The 20,620-nt window shown below is 41.7% G+C and overlaps 1 protein-coding gene across 2 annotated transcripts in view; it reads left to right on the top strand.

The window, feature by feature from the left end:
- Nucleotides 1–7,984, top strand: part of RTTN (rotatin) — a 206,338-nt gene extending 198,354 nt beyond the window's left edge. For both annotated transcript variants that reach the window (XM_083187719.1, XM_083187718.1), the window contains 3 exons: nt 573–676; nt 3,822–3,903; nt 7,464–7,984. In XM_083187719.1, coding sequence (XP_083043845.1) covers nt 573–676; nt 3,822–3,903; nt 7,464–7,543 — 266 coding nt within the window. In that variant the 3' untranslated portion in view covers nt 7,544–7,984. The remainder of the gene's footprint in view (nt 1–572; nt 677–3,821; nt 3,904–7,463) is intronic.
- Nucleotides 7,985–20,620: the final 12,636 nt, after the last annotated feature.

Genomic DNA, 20,620 nt, shown 5'->3' with positions numbered 1-20,620 from the left:
AGGTAGGTAACAATATAAGCACAGACAGTACAGTTATCACACAGGGAAGACCTACCCGCCGAGCTGCACAGTGCCTAGGCAGCCAACAACGGCGCCACTGGTCATTGCAAACAGCCAGGTAGGTAACCGTTAAGCAGGGACAGTACAGTTTTAGGTTGCTATGCAGTGTTCAAGACAGGGGAGACACATTGGTACATATGGCTGAGTGGCACAGTTCCTAGGCAGCCATTTGTGGTGCCATCTTGATCATGCTGCTCAAAGGCACTTTATATAGCACTTTTCTTCCATAGCTGGCACACCCTGCCAGCTTGTTGCTGATGTAAGCGGCACTGCCATTTTTAATGGATATTTTGAGGATCTCTCACAGCAACGTTGGTACTCAAAGGGTGAATAAAAATGTTTGCTTTTTCACACCTATTTTCACGAATTCCTTTGGCACTCAAAGGGTTAAAGACACTCCAAGCTGTAGTTTGTATTTATTTGTCTTCGATTTACGTCATTATATTAAATACTGTACGTAGTGGTAATGGTACACAATTTGGTACATGAGCTTTGTCATTCTTTTCCATTAGATAACATTGTGGCTCTGCTATGTGCCTGCTTGGATAGTAACAATATCAATACCCGAAGAATAGGAGTATCTGCATTATGGGCATTGCTACACCATTATCAGAAGGTGAGTGCAGTATGAGAGCAGTAACTAAGATGGAAAAAGTAACGAAGCAGAAAATGAAACCAAAAGAAATATAACCCACCAGACATTTAACTTCCTTTATGCACTTGCATTAAAAGGAGTGGTGTAGCATTTAAAATATTTGTATTTTTTTTATTACTTGCAGCTTTTATTAAACAGCTTTTTCTTTAACTTTAAAATCTTTATACAGTATAATAGACCAGGGGTTCTATAGCTATTTTGCCCTGGAATCCCATCAGACAATAAAAATGATTACATAAACCCAGCAAGTTGTCTCATGTTGGAATTGTGGAAGCACAACACAGAAGTGAATTGTCTGCTCATGCAATCACTTCATTTATTAAACAATAGCAGAGACCAGCTCCTTTTGGAGTCCCTGCCCTGCATGTGTTTTTTAATACATTCGTGGACAGCACAAAAAATGTGGTGGTTAGCATTACTGCCTCACAACACTGAGGTCAGGAGTTTGATTCCCACCATGGCCGTAACTGTGTAGAGTTTGTATATTCTCCCCGTGTCTGAGCAAGTTTCCTCCGGATACTCCGGTTTCCTCTTACAATCCAAAAATATACTGGTAAATTAATTGGCTCCCAAAAATGAACTCTAGAACGCCTGTATATGTGTTTACACATGGTAGCTAATTTAGAGTGTAAGCCCCACTGGGGTGGGGACTGATGTGATTATTGAAATATTTTCTTTAAATACTGCCAAATATATATGCACTGTATAAATAAACACCCACTCCCCAATGCTGCACTTACTATGAGTCCTAAACTACTGGCTGCCTGTTACACCTGCAAGTTTCAAATCAGAATCCCCAGGGTGTGTCCCTGCTGACGGCCATGTACCCCCTATGGATATCTGCATATAGATGGGGAAGTGTCACCAACAGTGGTAGAGCTCTGGGGTGGGGCTAGAACTGCCTTGTGACTCAGATCTGAGGAGTCTGAAGTAAGAGACAATCCAACTGATTTTTCACACTCGTTCACTGACTAAGAGATTATAGAAGTTGTCAGCAAAGTGGATTTACTACCCCATACTGAGATGTTCGCAACCCATTTTGTGGTCCAGACCCACAGTTTGAGAACCGCGGATCCAGACCAATGGTGGCAATCTTATGCTCTCCAACTTTGAAAAGTGATACACATTCCTTTTAACCACAATAATCTACAGATATATGCAACACTTTATATAAGTGTAACATATAAAATTAATCAGCACCCACTTATGGTGCCTACTAGTTGCTACAAGTTTTTTGTCAACAAGACAACTGACTCTGGGGGTTATTCTGATTCACTCGGAAAGGCACAATCACTCTCTAATGGACAAAACCATATGCAATGCAGGTGGGGCTGATGTAACATGTGCAGAGATAGTTAGATTTGGGTGTTATTTTGTTTCTGTGCAGGGTAAATTCTGGCTGCATTATTTTTACACTACAATATAGATATCAGTTTGAAGAACAAACCCCACCCAAATCTAACTCTCTGCACATGTTACATCAGCCCCACCTGCAGTGCATATGTTTTTTTTTTCTTCCATTAGAGTGTGATTGTGCCTTTCTGAGTGAATCAGAATAACCCCCTCTATTAGAGTCACACAGGACCTGTCTGCTCACTCTGCCTGGTATATGGAGGCGTGATATATAATGACACCTTTGTAAAACTCCTATGTATACAGTAACTTGTGCTAGAAATCCTCAATGACCATAATTCCTCTAAGGATTTAGAGAAGAGGTATATAATTAAAATAGTTGAATAGAGAAATTCACATGGTGGGGAATATACTGTCCTTCCATTATACCATGATTCCATTTGCTATGTGGCACAAAACATTACGTAGAAGAGATCATCTGACTTGGAAGCTGTTTAATCCTTTTCTGCCTTATTCTCTTCATACGCTAAAAATAAGTCCGATCAGGAGCATAAAGAGCTAAGGTGTACACTTTATTATCTTGAATCCATCTGATCTAAATAGAATGTTTTTTGTTCCCCTTGGATACGACACAACTGTTATAGAAACAGGTTTGTCTAATGTGCAAGAGTTGAGCTGTGTTTACAACATTAGCATTGACCATATTGTAATATTTCATATTCTTTAGTCAAAAATCTTATTCCTGTGACAAGTGTACTATTTCGTCTGCATCGTAAGTCTAATGTCTGGGTGTCAATTTTGGCTCCACTTTCTAATTTTTAACCATATTCTGTTCCCCTCCCAATTCTTATACTTCCATCACCATAAATAGGTTCAGATCTTTGACATCCTGGAAGCCAATAGAAGGATCATCCTTCAGTTAGCACCACCCCCCTTCTACCTTTCCTCTGTGCATCTGGCCTTCCACCTTATCTTTGTCCAGTGACAACATCTCTGTGTGTTTATTTTTGAAAGATGGTGGACCTCCATACACATTTAATCCGACCCACTCCTCTCTGCGAATGACCATCTCCTGTTCTCCTCTCTTAATACACATTGCCACTTGTCCTCTAGAGCCTTTTAATGTGCACTTAAAACTCAAGCCTACTAACCTCATAATTCTCTGCTTCATCATGCCACTGCTGTTCCCCAAACTCTCTGTTTCTGCCTCCCTTTTCTTTACAGAATTATGTAATTTTGACGGTTTATGTAGGTATTGACTGTATGTTCATTTGTGAGCTGTATCTTACTGATTATTGTTCACCTTGTATCCGTGTAATCTTGTAGGTTTATCCTTTTGCTGTGGGTATTTTACTGCACGAAAAAAATGGACTAGTATCGCGTTTAAGCCCGGAGGTATAATCAAGCTGTCCAATTATAGCCATTTTTAGTGTGCAATAAATGAACCGTTTTCCGGCAGTAACACATGGGTCTGGAATACATTTTCAAACCCAGGTCTTTTTGTGAAAAAACCTTGCTGATGGGGCTGGTTATTGGGGGTTTTGCTTTAGGGCCTAAGGCATATGAAGCATGCATCCTGATAATTGCCTGTGGTCAGGACTAACTGAATAGCCCCTGTGGGGCCCATTAGCCACAGTAATTTGCCACAGCTAATAGGATACTCCCATTAATGCCTGTTATACTTTTATGTACGATACAGCGGAACCCAAACAAATAAAATAATAATGAGAAAATGAAAACTTTTTTTTTATAGGCAAAAGTGACCTTAAAAACTCCATTGTTAAAAGGAAGAGTAGAGGAAGCTCTGTCTACAATGAGAAAATGCAGACATAAGGGTAATATATTTTTCAATTGATTTTATAAAAACTTTAAGCTATATGCATTGGTTGTGTTATGTTTTTATTTTGTAGTGTTTAAAATAGTTTTGTGATTATTTATTTATTTGTATTGTACACATGTCCGCACACAATTTTAGCTATTTTCCTTGCTCCTAGGCTATAAGAATCACAAGTATCCTATGCATTGGTTTATAATTCTTCTAGTTCTGGGGTAGCCAACCCTAGTCCTCGAGAGCTACCAACAGTGCATGTTTTGCAGGTCTCCTCACAGAATCACAAATGAGCTAATTAGCTCCATCTGTGTATCTTTTAAAATGTGTCCGTGATTAATGAGTGCAGCTGTGCAGCAGCTAGGTTGTCTGGAAAATGTGAACTGTTGGTAGCTCTCGGGGGCTAGGGTTGACTACCACTGTTCTAGTTGAATAGTAGCGTGTTCCTTTGGAAAAATAATATATCTTAGTTTTAGGATACATTTTTATTGCTTCACTATAAAAAGGGAAGCATCAAAAATGTTTAAAGCAGGTACTGAGTTCACACTGTAAAATACTGACATATCCTAAGTAGTAGTTATTTTCAAGTATCAAATAGAATAACAAAACTGAGAGTTGCAATTTTTGGAAACCGTAAAAGTAACCTGCTAAAGGAAATCTATATTCTTTTTTTTATTTTTATTTATGATGTTATTTTTTAATTTTTCCTCTTTCAAGTTTCTTTAAATTAGTTTTTTGAGATGCCAACATTTATATTGTTTTCTTTGAGGAAAACAAACAAAGGATCAGATTCAGACCCGGTTCGTATGGGGGGTACACATCCCTCCACATGCTAGGAAGGTGATGCAAGCTGGGCGTTCCCATGGGTGTGACAATGGCCCACAACCCCCCGTCCACACCGCTAGGTGCCAACGGGCTGGCGAATAAGCAATTTGCCATGCCCGCTCGCACCAAGCATCTGCACATGTGCATGAGCAGTCTCAAACCATCGCTCCACTGTGCGAACGCGCAGGGGAGGATATGGATTAGAATAACCCCCATGATTTTGTACGAACAGACTTGATAAGATGTAATTATCCTGTTCTCGCAAGTCTCAATATGTAAAAGTGAATGACAGATTGGAAGTATTGGTGTTCAGAGAAGTGACAAAGGAAGAGGCAGGATACTTATCCCTTATCCCATCTATATAATGGCCATAGAAGACTCGGCTCACCACCAAGTTGCCTCCCCACACGTGCATTCTCAAATTCGCCCATGTATAGAATAGCGGAATCTCGTTTCCATTGCAATCCCCATCACCTGCAAAATAAGTGGCTAGAAAAATTTAATTGTGCGAAAGAAGAAAGGAAATGCGTTGTAAAAGGAAAGCCCTGTGAGCTTTAGTGGACTTCTGTTTGGACTTTGCCATTTTCCTTGGAACATTCTGCAGTTTACTGGATAACTGGTGGATATTCCTTCAGCCAGTTCATCTGCAAATTTGGTGTCACTCATTGATGTAGTGTTTATGACCAAGTATCCCAATCACTGAATTAGTGTTATCAATTCTGCTTAATATCAAGTTAATATTTACATTTTTCTTTTCTCATGGTAATATATAAACATGGTGGCACAAAAAAGCATGATTTCTTATGTGGAATCAGCATAAGAAAGTAAACTGAAGGTCCATACACACTGGGCGACTATGCCAAGTGTGTATGGACAGCGATGATGACAATCATCGCTGCGTGGAAAGCCGCTCAGTGCATACACACTAAGCGACTTTCCCCCTGCCTGGCGCTGACTGAGGGGGAGAGGACGGCGTTGCATAGCTGAGCGCTATGCAAAGCCATCCTGAAAGCCGCTCATCTGCTGGTATAACCAGCAGGTGAACGGCTTTCCCGGCGATGTTGCGGGAGCGCGCATACACACTGGGCGGCTTTGAGCTGAAAGCCGCTCAAACCTGCTGCTTTGAGCGACTTTCAGCTCAGTCACCCAGTGTGTATGGGCCTTTAGAACACCCATCCAAGGGGATATTCAGACCTGATCACTGTCCTGCGAAATCACAAGGCAAACTTTTAAGAAATGACTGAGTGTGCCTACAGATTGTAGCACACATACGCCATGCCGAACCGACAAAAATCAACAATAAGGCTGTTGGCAATCCCCTCACAACTTGACTGGCAGAAAGCCTACTTTTGGGGGGGTGGTAACCGGACATTTGTCCGGAAGAGTGCAGTTGTGCCCAGCGAGGCACGTCAGCATAAGCCTCAATCAGCCTGATTCTGTCACAGTTATGGAAGGGTCAGGGATACGCCCACTTGCATAGACTGGAAAAATAATATGATGGTGAGTGAGTTGCGTATGAATTTGCAGCTGGCCAGCGATATTTTCACAAGACAGTCACATACTTGCCATTGGGTGTGTTTTCACTTTGTCTTGGAGATGACTATATGATCGCAGGGCTCTGCAAATGCAGCCAGCAGTGATCAGGTCTGAATCCAGCACAAAATGCATGGGACATTATTGTTGCTGACCGTGTTAGTTTCACAAACCAGTAATACAGATATATCCAGCTAAGTGTTGCTGCTTATAGCAGTGTATCATAGCGACACCATGCTCAGTCAGTTTTAGGATCTCCCATTGCAAGTATAACATTGTAATATACTGACATTTTGTCTGACCTAAGCAACTCCTATACAGGTTTTATATTATGATAGAGATATATAAATATATATATATATACACACTGTATACACACATATAGTGGGAAAAGGGACAGTGTGCTACAAAGGAGCCATGGGGTGTTTAGTTTCCAAGCCTAGGGAAGTGTTACACATTTGAAAGAGAAATGTGTTTTACTGTACCTGCTGGTTGAAATGCTGTGTCTCTGCATTTTGGCAGCCTGTCTCACCAATTTAGAACTCCTATCAAAGTCAAGGAGGGAGTGTGGTTTGCCTGTCAGTCTAAAATGGGGAGGAGGAATTTGTTGCATTTATGGCCTCTGCAAGCCAACCAAACAAAATAAAACAGTGGTGAGGTAGCCCAGAATCAGTGTGTCTATATACAGTATACATACACTCGATAGCATACCTCCCAACTTTAAGGAGGAGGGACGTGTGCGCGTGCCCAAAATTTTGGGGGCGTGACCTAACATGGAGTAGGCGTGGCTCCTGTGAGGACACACCACCCCACCCCCGTTTTCAGCGATGTGCCTGCATGCGCACAGCGTCTATTCACGGTGACGGGGGGCTCCCAACTCTCCCCCCCCCCATCACGGGATGCTGCTGGCCCTGGGCGGGGGGGGGGGGTGTAAACATACTAAAAAAACTGGACATTCCTTCAGGAAGCTGGATAGTTGGGAGATATGTGATAGAGTTATTGTAGGTAGTGGCAGTTAGTTGCATGCATCACTCTGCTACTTATGGTGGCTGTGGTTACTTTCCAGGCACAGGAAATTATTGGTGCAGGTTTTTTTAGTTTTTTTTTTAGTTTTTGTTAAATGCTTTTGGTCAAACTACATAGTAAAATTACTTTAAGGATATTAATCTCATTTTTGTGTATTTTTGCATTGTGCTTATCTTTCCACAGATGGATCTGAATCAGAAGAAAGACTTGAAGTTTATCATTTGAAATGTTTGGAAAATTTGGACCAACTTCTTGCCAATTGACTTAAAAAACAATGTTTATTAGAGATCTATGTTGTTATGTCAGCAGCTTTTTATAAACTGAGCACCTGCAGTCATTGAAATACATCATATTAACGGAAACTAGTGCATTCTTGGTGTATGTATTTATAAAGTTGCACTATTGTTATATAAATCATACAAACATTACACTGAATGTCAATTGACATACAGGCTAAATGACAAAACACGATACTGACTAACAAAATGTTTGCATTGGCTGCTATTCTTTACTTGACTGCATTGTACAATAATTGTTTTGTTTTTGTAAATAAGGCTATGTTCATAACATTACTCATTTTTTTTGCATTACTTTAAAAACAGTGCCTAAAATGCAAAAAAAAAAATTAAGCTGTTTTTCAAGTGTGCTTTATTCATGAAATGTCTTTTGGTATATTATTTTAAGTGCCATTTTTTTATTTATTAATGTAATAAACTGTTTTTTTGTTTTTGTTTTTATAACCAGTGTAACTGTTGATTATTGTACTTTCTTATTTACAGTATGTACATGTTACATTTCTCTTCTAATATTTTTAGATCCCCAACTATCAAACTAATATTTTATAAATCTAAAGTTTAATTGACTTTGCCTTAATTTGTGCAATTACGTTACACAGTGAGAAAATTTATTTTAAATTACTCTTCATTTAAAACTTTAATGAGCACAGCTTCGGGCATTTATATTCAGTACCAGCATTTAAATTCCTAAGAAGTTTAGGAACATTTTTTTAAATAGAATGCTTTACTGTACCCAATGTACTCAAACAATGGCAGAAATTTACTAAAATTGACGATTATGTTCGATTTATAGTATGAGTGAGGAGGACCAGAATCATCCTTGTTCGGCCTGAAAATACCGCCTGCGCATTCAATACATTTACTAAGCTGTCGAATTCACAGGATTTGTATTTGGCTACCGAGTTAGCCGGCAACCAAATACGGACGAGCATGAAGCCTGCACGGATCCTTGCAGGCTTCTCTGTGCAAAAATAGATTCAATAAATTATTTTAAAACCTGGCTTGGGGTCCCCTCCCAAGGGAAACCAGCCACGGGCTCTTTGAGTATAGAGGAAAAATAAACTGCGGTCCCCCCGCAGCGGGCCTGTTTCCCAAATACAGGGGACAAAAAGAGTAGGGGTCCCCATATTTTGGAAACCAACACCGGGCTCCAACTGCCAGCAGTGTCATGCCACAGCAAGGAGAAACCTATTGCATAAGATCGCATGACCTAAACATGACAACCTTGGTTGTTGGTTGATGGGCACGGGCTAATTTTTTTTTTTTTTTTTTGGGGGGGGGGGGGGTGTACAAAAAAGAAGTTACTTTACATGGTGTAACAGTCGAACTACAAGTTCCAGCAAGGCTCCCATACATGCTAGGTCCCACTAAAGCATGTGGGGCATTAATGGGCCTGCCGATACTGTTCTACTGTTAAACCAATGTAGAAATAAGGACACTCACACACACACATACATACACATACGGGTTGGGATCATTTGGTCTACAGCATGTTGATACCACTAGGCATGGGACAAGGTCGACATGGGTTTAGGTAGACAGGTCAATAGGTCGATACAAGCATTAGGTTGACAGTGTCTAGGTCAACTGTCAAAAGGGCGACATGGGGTTTTTCGCCCCAAATGTCGACATGGACAGTTTAAAGTGCACTGCATTGCTCGCAATGCTTCGGGCACGGTGCCATGCTGCGCTAGGCACACTATTTTATTCTCCCACCATGCCCTTGTGGATGGTAGGACATGAAAAAACAGTGAAAAAACCCCTGTCGACCTAAACCAATGTCCACCTAAACCAATGTCCACCTATACCCATGTCGACCCAATACTTGTCTACCAACATACTGTAAACCAAATGACAGTAATCCACACATACTCACCATTTCCACATTCCCCTGATGAATGGTCCTCTCTTCCAGTAGGCAGTCTTCAGGAAAAAAATGCATTGCTGCACTCTATGAGAAACTGTTATATCTAAAAACATACGCAAGGAGGATAAAAAGGAAGCCTTACCTTTTTATTCCTGGATGGAGGCAAAGTTACCTACGCGTTTCGTCTCTCCAGACTTTATCAAGGGATGATGGCAAGTGAGACTGAGTCTGTATTTATACCCATATGGGAGGGTGAGTAGTTATGACATCATTTCCTGTCATGTTAGGGCAATTAATTATTTTTAGAAAAAATTGCAGAAAAAAATTATTTAAATATCTCAAAAGCATTGTTGCTAGGCATTACAGATAATGCTGGATCTATATATTAAACAGTTTATGTCTTATATGCGTTAAAACGCATGTTATTGTACATAATCCCGGATTGTGCGTCATGTCCCCTACACATCCGGTGTCCGATTCTTCATACTGCGCATGCGCGGCTTTCTGCCGCCTTCAGTATCAGATGAGTCTGCCAGTGAATTCTGTGTTCGTCCTTCTGCGCATGTGCGTCCTCCAGACACTGGAGGGGGTTGTTCTTTGGTTATGTGTGTTATGTGAGAAATGTGGTGAACTCGCAACTCGACTCCATGAGAGGGGCTATTCAAAAAGACTCATCAAAGAATCCGTGGAAATCACTTCAGGAGACACCATACTATTCAACACGAGTGACTAAGAGAAAAAAAAACAGACCATCAGAATGGTAGGAATATTCTGCCACCAATGGAAAGTAGTCAAAGACATTGTCCAGAAACATTGGCATATTCTCCTCACAGATAGAGATCTGGCAACCAGACTAAAACCTAAAGTAGATCTCAGCTGGCAGAGAGCACCTAATTTAAAGGATAACCTAGTACGAAGTCACTATGTGCGAAGTCTACCTCAAAGCACCAGCCGTCAATGGCACCCACCCCTGTGGGAACTGCAAAGTCTGTAATCACATCAAAAATATGATTACCCTACTTAAAAAATTTGGTGAACCAGTAACAATCCATGGATACTTCAATTGCAGAAGTCACAACATGATTTACTGTCTCCTCTGTCCCTGTGATAAGAAATAAATAGGGATGACTTCTCGTCCACTGAAGCAAAGGGTACTGGAACACATGGGGACAATCAGGAATGCCCACAGGGACAGCTAATGAAACTAACCTCGGTTGCCAGACATTATATGCAGCATCACGTTGCAGATCCCTCTGGACGTTGCTTTTTTGGACTTTTGTATATTTCAATATTGTGGCACCCCACGCATGCCCAAACATTAACCCCCCCCCCCCCCCCCTTTTATCTACAAGCATATATACATTTATAATAACTGTATAATAATTTCACTGTATGAACCTTGGACCGATTCCCAGTCGACAAACATCGCATTTGTCACTCATTTCTGCTATTTGTAAATAATCATTTTTTGTCTTATAATACTGCTATATATATTTTCACCAAGATTCACAGTTACATGCTGTTGGTACATATGCCAATAGCATATAGCAACCCTGTAATCACACCATCAAATTTCATGCCCTATACTTGGAGCCACGTAATAATTCTTCAATCTATTGGCAGATACATTGAATATATCTTCTGCCCAATTCACATTCAAACTGACACCCGATTTTTCGGACTCAATATGCCATTCTTTTAGTGTAAACAATGTAACACCACATTGCAGACAAAAGTTGATGTATTTAATGTAACTTCTCATAGGTCCCCCACTAACTCATAATTTTACAGTCTGACCCCGATATGTGAATATATATTTACAGTTGTTCCAGTCCACTAGAATTTCCCATATATGCAATAGAACAAGTGCATCCAACTGCACAAAACCCAGCCTACTTGTATTTCTTAATTCTCGCATGTACCACTCGTATTTTGTATATATTCCTCACATGTACCCCACAGGGGAATATATGAGTGGAAATGTTCCATCAATAATGCAATGTAAGAAATGTAACTAACAGCATTATCACCCATATTTGCTCATACTTACATACCTGCATGTCTCTGCTTGTATTTATACGTTATATTTATTTTCATATTTTCTGCATTCCATTCTTTCATTCTTATAATATAATATATGTCTCTTTATATTTTTTGTGTATATATATATATATATATTTGCTTTATATATACTTCTGCTGTCAGAATAGGTGAATTAATAACACACCTACAACCGCATCAGACATGCGGGACCTATACGTCTACGCAAAGTATTCATGCTCAATTGTCCAAACTAATAACGGTACTTGTGTACTAGCTCGGCGCCCCGATAATTAGTCACCCAATTTTTTAATCGCATCGCATGCCATACACCCGATGGCATGCGATGCGATTTTAACGCATATGCGATATTAAATTGTATAAGCACCCTCATGGGTGCTTACAATGCTTAAATGCACCCCCACGCCACCTCCCAAGTATAAACGTGAACCCGAAGCGTGGCGAGCGCAGCGGTACGCGTCCTACGACCTTTTCATACCCCCACTATCCACGTCGGCGTGGAGTTGATTTTATAAAGTGTGGCGAGCCACCGAGCCCGAAGCGTGGCGAGCGGACGCGGATACCTGTGAAGCCCAAGAGGGGCCGCGGATACCTGTGAAGGTATCCGCGTCCCCTCGCTGCGCTTGCCACGCTTCGGGCTCGGTGGCTTGCTGCGCTCGCCACGCTTCGGGCTCGGTGGCTTGCTGCGCTCGCCACACTTTATAGAATCAACTCCACGCCGACGTGGATAGTGGGGGTATGAAAAGGTCGTAGGACGCGTACCGCCGCCCCTCGCGGACTCGCTGTGCTCGCCACGCTTTGGGTTCACGTTTATACTTGGGGGTTGGCGTGAGGGTGCATTTAAGCATTGTAAGCACCCATTAGGGTGCTTATACAATTTATAATCGCATCCCATCGCATTGTATGCCATACACAATGGCATACAATTTAAAAATTGTATGCCATTGTACAACATCGGCCTATATCGCGTCGCATCGCATGCGATATGGTCTGCGATGCGATGGGCGCCGTGATAGTACACAAGTACCCTAATAACTATTATACCGATTACCGGTCAAGCAAACCCCGTTTGTGCATTATAACATAACTTTCCCCAATTGCTAGTTTTACCTAGTATTTGTCTCCTTCCCCGGACAGTCACTATTACTGTTGCTGCCCCTGCCCCCACATCCCAGCTGACAGGTCCCGCTGTCAGATCTCATTGGTTGCACCACGTATATAATGTCAGTGTGATCCCCCGGACAACCGCATCACTGTGAACAAGCCGTAAACGGCGAAACACGTGTCAGTTGATCCGGGATCACCCCCTTGACGTCAACTTACCACAGAAGTGCACCGCAGTCTACTGACAGCTCACATGGAGACGGCTGTCCCCCGGGATACCTACCCACAGGACCAGGGTGCCGGCAGCCCTCATCACCTCCTCCCTGGCATCCTTCCGAATTCAGCAGTGCCTGAAGCCACATATAAGCTCTCCTACGGCGGTATTGTACCGGTATTTCACACTGTTACCAGCGGGTATACCCACCTGGGATTCACGTGTATTGGTATACTCTTTCATTACTCACAGGTCTTACACGTATGTGACACCAGTTAGATATCAGTCTGTTTTGAAAATCGACACTTAGTTTATTCTTTAAGAAAACTTACCAGTGTTTACTTTGTTGTCACCTATGTTGCAGTGGCTACTCTGTTGCGGTTTTTGATATAAGAACCCACCAACTAACAGGGAATACATGGCCGCTGCTACTCTAGCAGTGTATCACACAGGTGTTCAGTCATCATTAATACTGACACCAGTGAGACATCTGATACGGGGTGACATTCAATTTTTCTCTTATTTCTCTTTCCACGTATGTTGGAATAACTTATACTCTTTCTAGTGGAGAGCACATACAGACTATTACTCTCAGCCCCCATCCAATGTTTACATGATGGAGGATAGTAGAAGGGTCTGTCCGTTGCAATAACCACATTATTTCTCCCTCCACTCTATCTTCTTTTGTCACTCTCTCATCCACTGGCCTACCAGTCCCTCCCTGCAATACCCTCAATGGCACCAGGATGGTGCCTGAGCTACCCCTTTGGAAAGCAGAAGTGACACTTGGTCCTACATGTCACCTATGTGTCATCTCATCCTATAAAAGATACGACCATACATCACTGTGCCACCTGATCCCGTCCAATCTCAGCAGCTAAGCAGTGACAGTAGGAAATATTCAGTGCCGTATATTCATTAGGGAAGTAGAGACACCGGGTATCCCATGAGCATCTCTCCTACGATTCTTAAGTACGATAACTCAATTTGATCTTATTATCCTATATATCAATGATAACAGTAGTTCATAGCCCATAAATATACTTGAATAGGATTTACCGCATTTTCAGTTGTACCGATTGGGGGTGGTCGCCGTAGAACAATCATTGGTACTTATGTATTATCTGGGCTCCCATGTTAAATGCACCCCATTTTTCATACCTCTACTATCCAACTACGCATAGGAGTTGATTTTATATAGTGTGGTGAGCACAGCGAGCCACTGTGCCCGAAGCGTGGCGAGCGCACGCGGTCTCATAAGAAAAATGGGAGCCCAGATATTACATAAGTACCCAATCATTTTTGCCAATTAGCAGTGATTGTATTGATGTTGAAATTGTATTCATGTATATTTACTATTGTTAGTCTCATTAATTTATAGTCTTGACGCCTTTATCTTAAATAGTGTAATAAAAGTTATATTTTAATACATATTTTAAAAACCTACATGGTTCTTTCTTTGTCCGTCTCTGGACACACCCTCTGTTTACAGCTTTGTCGCTGAACTTTTCTTGGGAGCACCACCAACATTGCACCTCTGACAATTGTGTTCAAAAGTGATCGGTCCAATGTTGGTTCTTTCTCATTGTTTCTAATTTTTACCCGGTAAATGACTACAGCTGGTGACAGACCCCCTCTCTCTTTACAAACGGGAAATGGGAACTGTCATGGTGCAGATTGGAATTAGTAGCGTCCTTTTTTCGATAGAGGTCTGAAGAGATGTGACCATCTGTTTCGATAGTTAACTTTAGATCCAGGAAAGTGACCGACTCCTGGCTGATATCAAATGTCAGTTGGAGATTCAGTTGGTTATGGTTGAGATTGTTGATGAATTCTATGAACTGCTCCCTGTCATCTTCCCAGATGATGAGCAGTCATCTATGTATCTCAACCATAGGAGAACATGTTTGGTGAAGATCTAATTTCTTTCACTGAATACTATCTCATGTTACCACCACATTAGGTACAGATTAGCATAAGTCGGAGCACAGGCACTGCCCATAGCAGTTCCCTGTACCTTGAGGTAGAACTTATCGTCACAAGTGAAGACATTTTTGGTAAGTACGAATTGGAGAAGTTGTATCAAGAAGTCGTTAAAGGGGTCCTCACATTCCATACTTAGGAAGTATCAAGTGGCATTGATGCCATATTTGTGGATTCTACTCGTTTATAAACTCTCCACATCACATGTGATAAGTCAGCAGTTCTCACTTAAAATTACATCCTGGATCCTGGACTGTGATTTAGTGATGACAAATCTGTCTCGGGCATCCTTTACAATCCTCTTATAGATCTCCAGGTAGTTATCAAGTGGGTTGAATGTAAATTTTTGATAACAGGACCGATCCTGAAGTTGATGCTCCAGTTCTTGGGTGTATTTGTCCCGACCCCATAATACTATGTTACCCCCCTCATCGGAGGGTTTGATAATGGTGTCTTCCCATTTATTTAGTTCAGGGCCTGTCTCTCTTCCCTAGTTAGATTATCCGGGAGATGGAGGGATTTGTGTCTCTCCAGTGCATCTAGGTCTCTGCTACCAAGGTCAAGGTACGTTTTGACCTGTGGGCACAGGTTATATTCTGGGTAAAATTGAGATTTCTTGTTTAGGGAGGAAGCCTCTGTTGAGTTTGCTGTATTTCCCCTGAGATGACATGTTCAAAATCACTTTCATCTGCCAGTTCCTCCAGCATAGAGAGGGACATCTGTTCTTCTCTTGAAAATAAGTCAGTAATCACAGATTGGTTAGGGATAGACTCAGGTATTTGGGGTATCTCTTCATTCATGGGCAGAAGATCTCTTTTGTGGAAGAAAGTGATTAATGTTGCGTTCAAAATTGAAGCGATTGAGTGATTGTGAGGGGCTAAAGGAGAGACCTTTGCTAAGTCCTGTATGTCCCTCTGTAGTTTGGCTTTCTTGCAACTGATAATTTCTCTCTCTACATTGTCAATTTCAGTTTTAAAATGTTGATACATCTTTTGACATTTTTCAAGTCCCTAAAATTCATTTAGTTTTGTGCTAAGTCTGGCTATTTCTGTGGCATGCTGTTCTAATTTTATCTCCTCATGTTTGGTCAGAATACCAATTAGTTTAAGGGAGCAGTTGGTAAGGGTTTGTTCCCACTCAGCTATGAGGTTCACGGATGGCAGCTCAAATGAGGGAAAGACTTTGGGGCGAAGGCCCCTGGGTGTCACTCTTTGTTTGGAATAACTATCAAATGTAGACTTATTCCAGAACGCTTTTGACTGTTTAATAAGGACAAATTTAAGTGAGTGTAAATCATTCACTCAATCTTCACTTGTTTGTATCTGTGTTAAGTCTCTTGTAAGTAGGTTATCCAGACAGTTTTTAAGTTTTGTCTGTCTTTAAGTCAAATCTTTGCTTAAACTGAAGCCAGATGTAGATGTCATAGGGGTTTCTGTGTTAGAGATCATGATTTAACCAAAACCTGTCCAGGTTTCAACCTGGTTATGACGTATGATGAGATTAAGAAGTACCAAGAAACAAATTGGGCGCTATAACTGTGTATCCGCTCAATCAATAGATGATTAAAATAATCAAATTAATTTAATTAATTATATATAATGTAGCTAAAGGCTGCTCCCAATGGCAATCTGAAAGTTGCCCAGATAAAACTATAATAAAAGAATTACAGTATATACACTTTGTAGTTATAGAATAAATTTGTATGTGTGTGTATGTATGTATGTATATATATATATATATATATATATACGCCACACAATTAGAGTAAAAAATGATGATACAATTTAATGCAAGAAAACATTCTTTATATTAAAAAAAATTAGACTAATTAGAGTACATAAATAACACAGTAAAATCAATCAAATGAAAAATCATCAGCTCCTCAGAGAGAACTATAGATTTTATAAATAGCGTTCAGTTTGGGCCAGCTCCGGGGGAGTGTTTGTAGTGTCCACCTTTGAAAAATGTATTAAAGGATCCCAGCAATAATAAAAATAGTATTCTCTGAAAAGAGGTAGGTGAAGTTCTCTTTGTGGCAGAAGATATTAAGTTGATGTTAGAAATAAATGAGGTGGCCGTTCTAGATAGTATAACAATTTCAACAGATGTTTAAGGGTACAGGCAATTCCAGCACACAGCAATTGCCCAATACTACCTTAGCTGTTGGTATCTGGTCCTCAAAGATTCTTGTGCCCACACAGGGCAGAGAGCGTCCGGGTTTGTTCACCCTGCTCGTACACTCCTGCAGCAACGGACACGGATGGTGTCCTCTGCGGCTCAAACTCCACCCGCCCGGTGGGATTCCATCATACTCTGTCCACCGCAAAGGATTTTTCGAAGGGAGCGAGCCGCACCTTGAAGTTATAAGGTCTGGTACAATGCAGGAGCTGTAGTGATGTTAAATCAGCTGTTCAGAGCCTGTAGTAATCGCCAGAAGAAGTAAATAATGCTGGATATTGCTGTATCTGTTAGAGTCCAATTGAAAGGTGGCACTTGTTCCGGATGGCCAATATAACGGGGGTATATACCCCAAAACCCTTGAAGTGTTTCTCCGCTTAAAAGCACTGCGGTTTCATCAGAAGGAAGATTGATAAGTATATTACTGCTCCAACTGATGTCTGTGCGAACAAACCAAGAAAATGATACTAGATCATATAGGGTAATAGGTGAGCTGGGAGTTGGGGGTCTATTGCACAAGACGGGGAGACTCAAGGTGATGAAATACAAATTGGCCCCTATCATATAAATTATTGAATGTATTCATAAATACCAGGGATGTGCTACCGCCGACCAAGCCATGCGGACGTCTTCTGAGCACTGCCATAATTGTTGTCTGTGTATTTGTAAAACTAGTCCTATTCAGGACTCTAATATACCTATTGTGCAGCACCGTATCCAGTCTCAGTTCAGAGACTAGTATAACAGGTAATCACAGGTAATAGAAGACATGAATTATTGGTAATAGCAGTGTAGGAACACTGATGAAGTCCAATAATATAAATAGCATAGATGGTAAGGCTAGCTGGCGCAGTGTAATAACACTGATCGTCAAGAGCATATATAATACTGGATTTGGTATGGAATCCCGGCAGTCGGAATCCCGGTGTTCAAAATCCCGACGCTGGAATCCCGGCCACCGAAATCCCGACAAGGGGGGGACGTGGAGCACAGGCCCGGTGCCTCGCTACGCTCGGCACGCTAATTTATTCTCCCTCTATGGGTGTCGTGGACACCCAAAGAGGGAGAAAATTTCGGGATTTCGGCGGTCGGGATTCCAGCGTTGGGATTCTGAACGCCGCGATTCTGACCACCGGGAAATTTACTGCATCCCATAATACTGAAGGGTGACTGGTGCAGTATGGCAACACAGTCCAGAGCAAGCACAACAATGCAGATGGATTGTCAGCAATAGAATACTGACCACTGTGGACCTGGAGAATACCACAGAAGCTAGGTAACGATATTGGAGCAACAATGGTGGTAAACATTGACCAGGGAATCACCAATGAAGTGGAGAATCGCAGATGCAGCACCCATGGTGAAGAGTATCAATGGAGGACACTGATGGTGGTGAGTATCTATGAAGGGTTCACCTTTGGTGATAAGGATCAGTGGTCGGACATTGATGGTGATTGATATCAATGAAGAAGACCCAGATGGTGGTGGTTATAAATGTAGGGTGGTGAAGGTTAATAAAGGACATACCAATGGGGTTTAAGTATCGATGGGGGAGCACCGATGGTGAGTAGTGTTGATGGGAGAGCACTGATGGTGAATGGTATCGATGGTGAGTAGTATTGATGGTGGGACACTGATGATGAGTGATATCAATGGCGGAACACTGATGGAGAAAGGCAGCTGCTTGCTGGAGATAACATAGGCCCTGGAAGGAGCAGAATCCTCAGGAACAGAGAACCTGGAAAGCAGCTTGAACTCAAAGAGAGCCACTATGCAGGTATTACACTCAGGATGAGATCAGTAGCACTGGCAACTGGCCTTTCTTACCCAGCATACTTAGATGGAGTAGTGGAAGTGGATTGGCTGGGTAATTAGCCAGATTGTGGAACTCACAGGATAGGCTGGTAACAGACATGTGACAGGGAAAGATATGCCTACTCCCATGTTTGGGAAAAGCAGGAAGTATGTTTGTTTAACACATGGTCAGAGGCCTACAGTAATGGTGGTGGCGTGGAAGCTGCTGGACCTGAGCATCAGGGATGACAGGCAGGAAGAGGAGTACACACATGGGGATAGCAGCGCCAGGAGACTGCTGATCTTGCACACTGTGGGCTGAGCTCACACTGCACTTATAAAAACTATGTCTGGAGCGCAGCAATAGTCTACTCCGGCATTTGGATGGTAAATATGACCCCGGTCTATGGGTGGATCAGAGAATGTAAACAACATTCTCTCGTACAGCCCGGGAAGCACAGCGTTCATCAGCGCAGATGATAATTTCCTTTCACAGATACCCCTCTTGGATTCTACATGGAGAAAAGGACTGGCCCTCGAGGGAATACATAGGTGAGTATGAGTGGATGAATGTAGTATGAAATAAAGCTATACTGGTCTGGTGTGTCTGTTTTAATTATTTTTAATGTTGTGCAACTACAAGTACCAGCAGGACCTTCAATGCCCTGTAAGCTGGGACTTGTGGTTCTCCAAGTCCCTGCATGCAGTGCAGGCTTGCTGGGACTTGTAGTTTCACAACATTACACAATAGTTTTAATATTAACTCTTTCATCATCAGCCTGGTGCCCATCATTCTGGGGCACCAGGGACAGCCCCTGGCTTCAGCCTGGGCAGTGTTAACTCTGGAGGGGGAACCCATTTATTGGTGGTCCCCACTTCCCAAAGGGTTTATGATCAGGCTGACCATCCGCAGGGACGAAGGTTTTGGCCGGGGGAACTTGCATAAAAAGTTTCACCCAGCTGTGGCATTACCCTGTTGGCAGTTTGGGCTCGGTGCTAGTTGCCAAAATAAGAGTGACCCCTACTCGTTTTGTCCCCCATAATTGGGAACCAGGATCAGCCCTTGAGTCTGATGCTGGTTTTAATAATCCCTATGTTTCTTTGTCCCCTGAATTTCTAAAACCAGGATGGGTTCTTCGAGCCCGAGGCTATTTATGCTCGTCAGGTGGGACTCCACCTGATGGGACACTTCCATGTCTAAAAAATTGCACATTATCATTACTAAAAATTGCACATTATCATTACTAAAAATTGCACATTTACGTTACTAAAAATTGCACTTTTTCCTTACTAAAAATTGCAATAAATCGCAGGCGAATTCCGACTTTGTTTAAAAATTTGCACCCTATTACCTGTACATTTGCGATTTTAACAAAATGTGTGACTTTTAGACATGCTATTTAGTACGATTTTAAAACATGACTGAAAATTCCCACCCTATTACATTTCACCCATAATGATGACATTCTGGTAATGTCACATTTTCATCAGTATTGACATGATGAATATCAACAAATTATATTGAACCTTTTAGATATATAGTTTGAGTATTTTACTTTGATAATGTTATTGATAAGCGGACCCCACAAATTATTTTCCCTGGGGTTCCACAAACCGTAAACTGGTCCTAATCTTCCATGTGAACCAGATGGGATCTTGCACATTTTAGCATGACTTTCACATGCTGGAGTTGGTCTTTCTAATCTGATCTCAAAATGCTACATTAAATGGAATCTCAGCTGAGTGATCTTTATGGATGAGTGGCTAGATCCCCTGAAACCAGTCTCCATGGAACTATCGTTCCACTATCGTTAAAAGCCTCTCCCATGACACTGAATTGTGG

Source organism: Crinia signifera, chromosome 5 (genome assembly GCF_055691185.1).
Source record: "Crinia signifera chromosome 5, ASM5569118v1, whole genome shotgun sequence".
Taxonomy (NCBI): Eukaryota; Metazoa; Chordata; class Amphibia; order Anura; family Myobatrachidae; genus Crinia; species Crinia signifera.
This window is presented reverse-complemented; position numbering and strand designations above follow the sequence as displayed.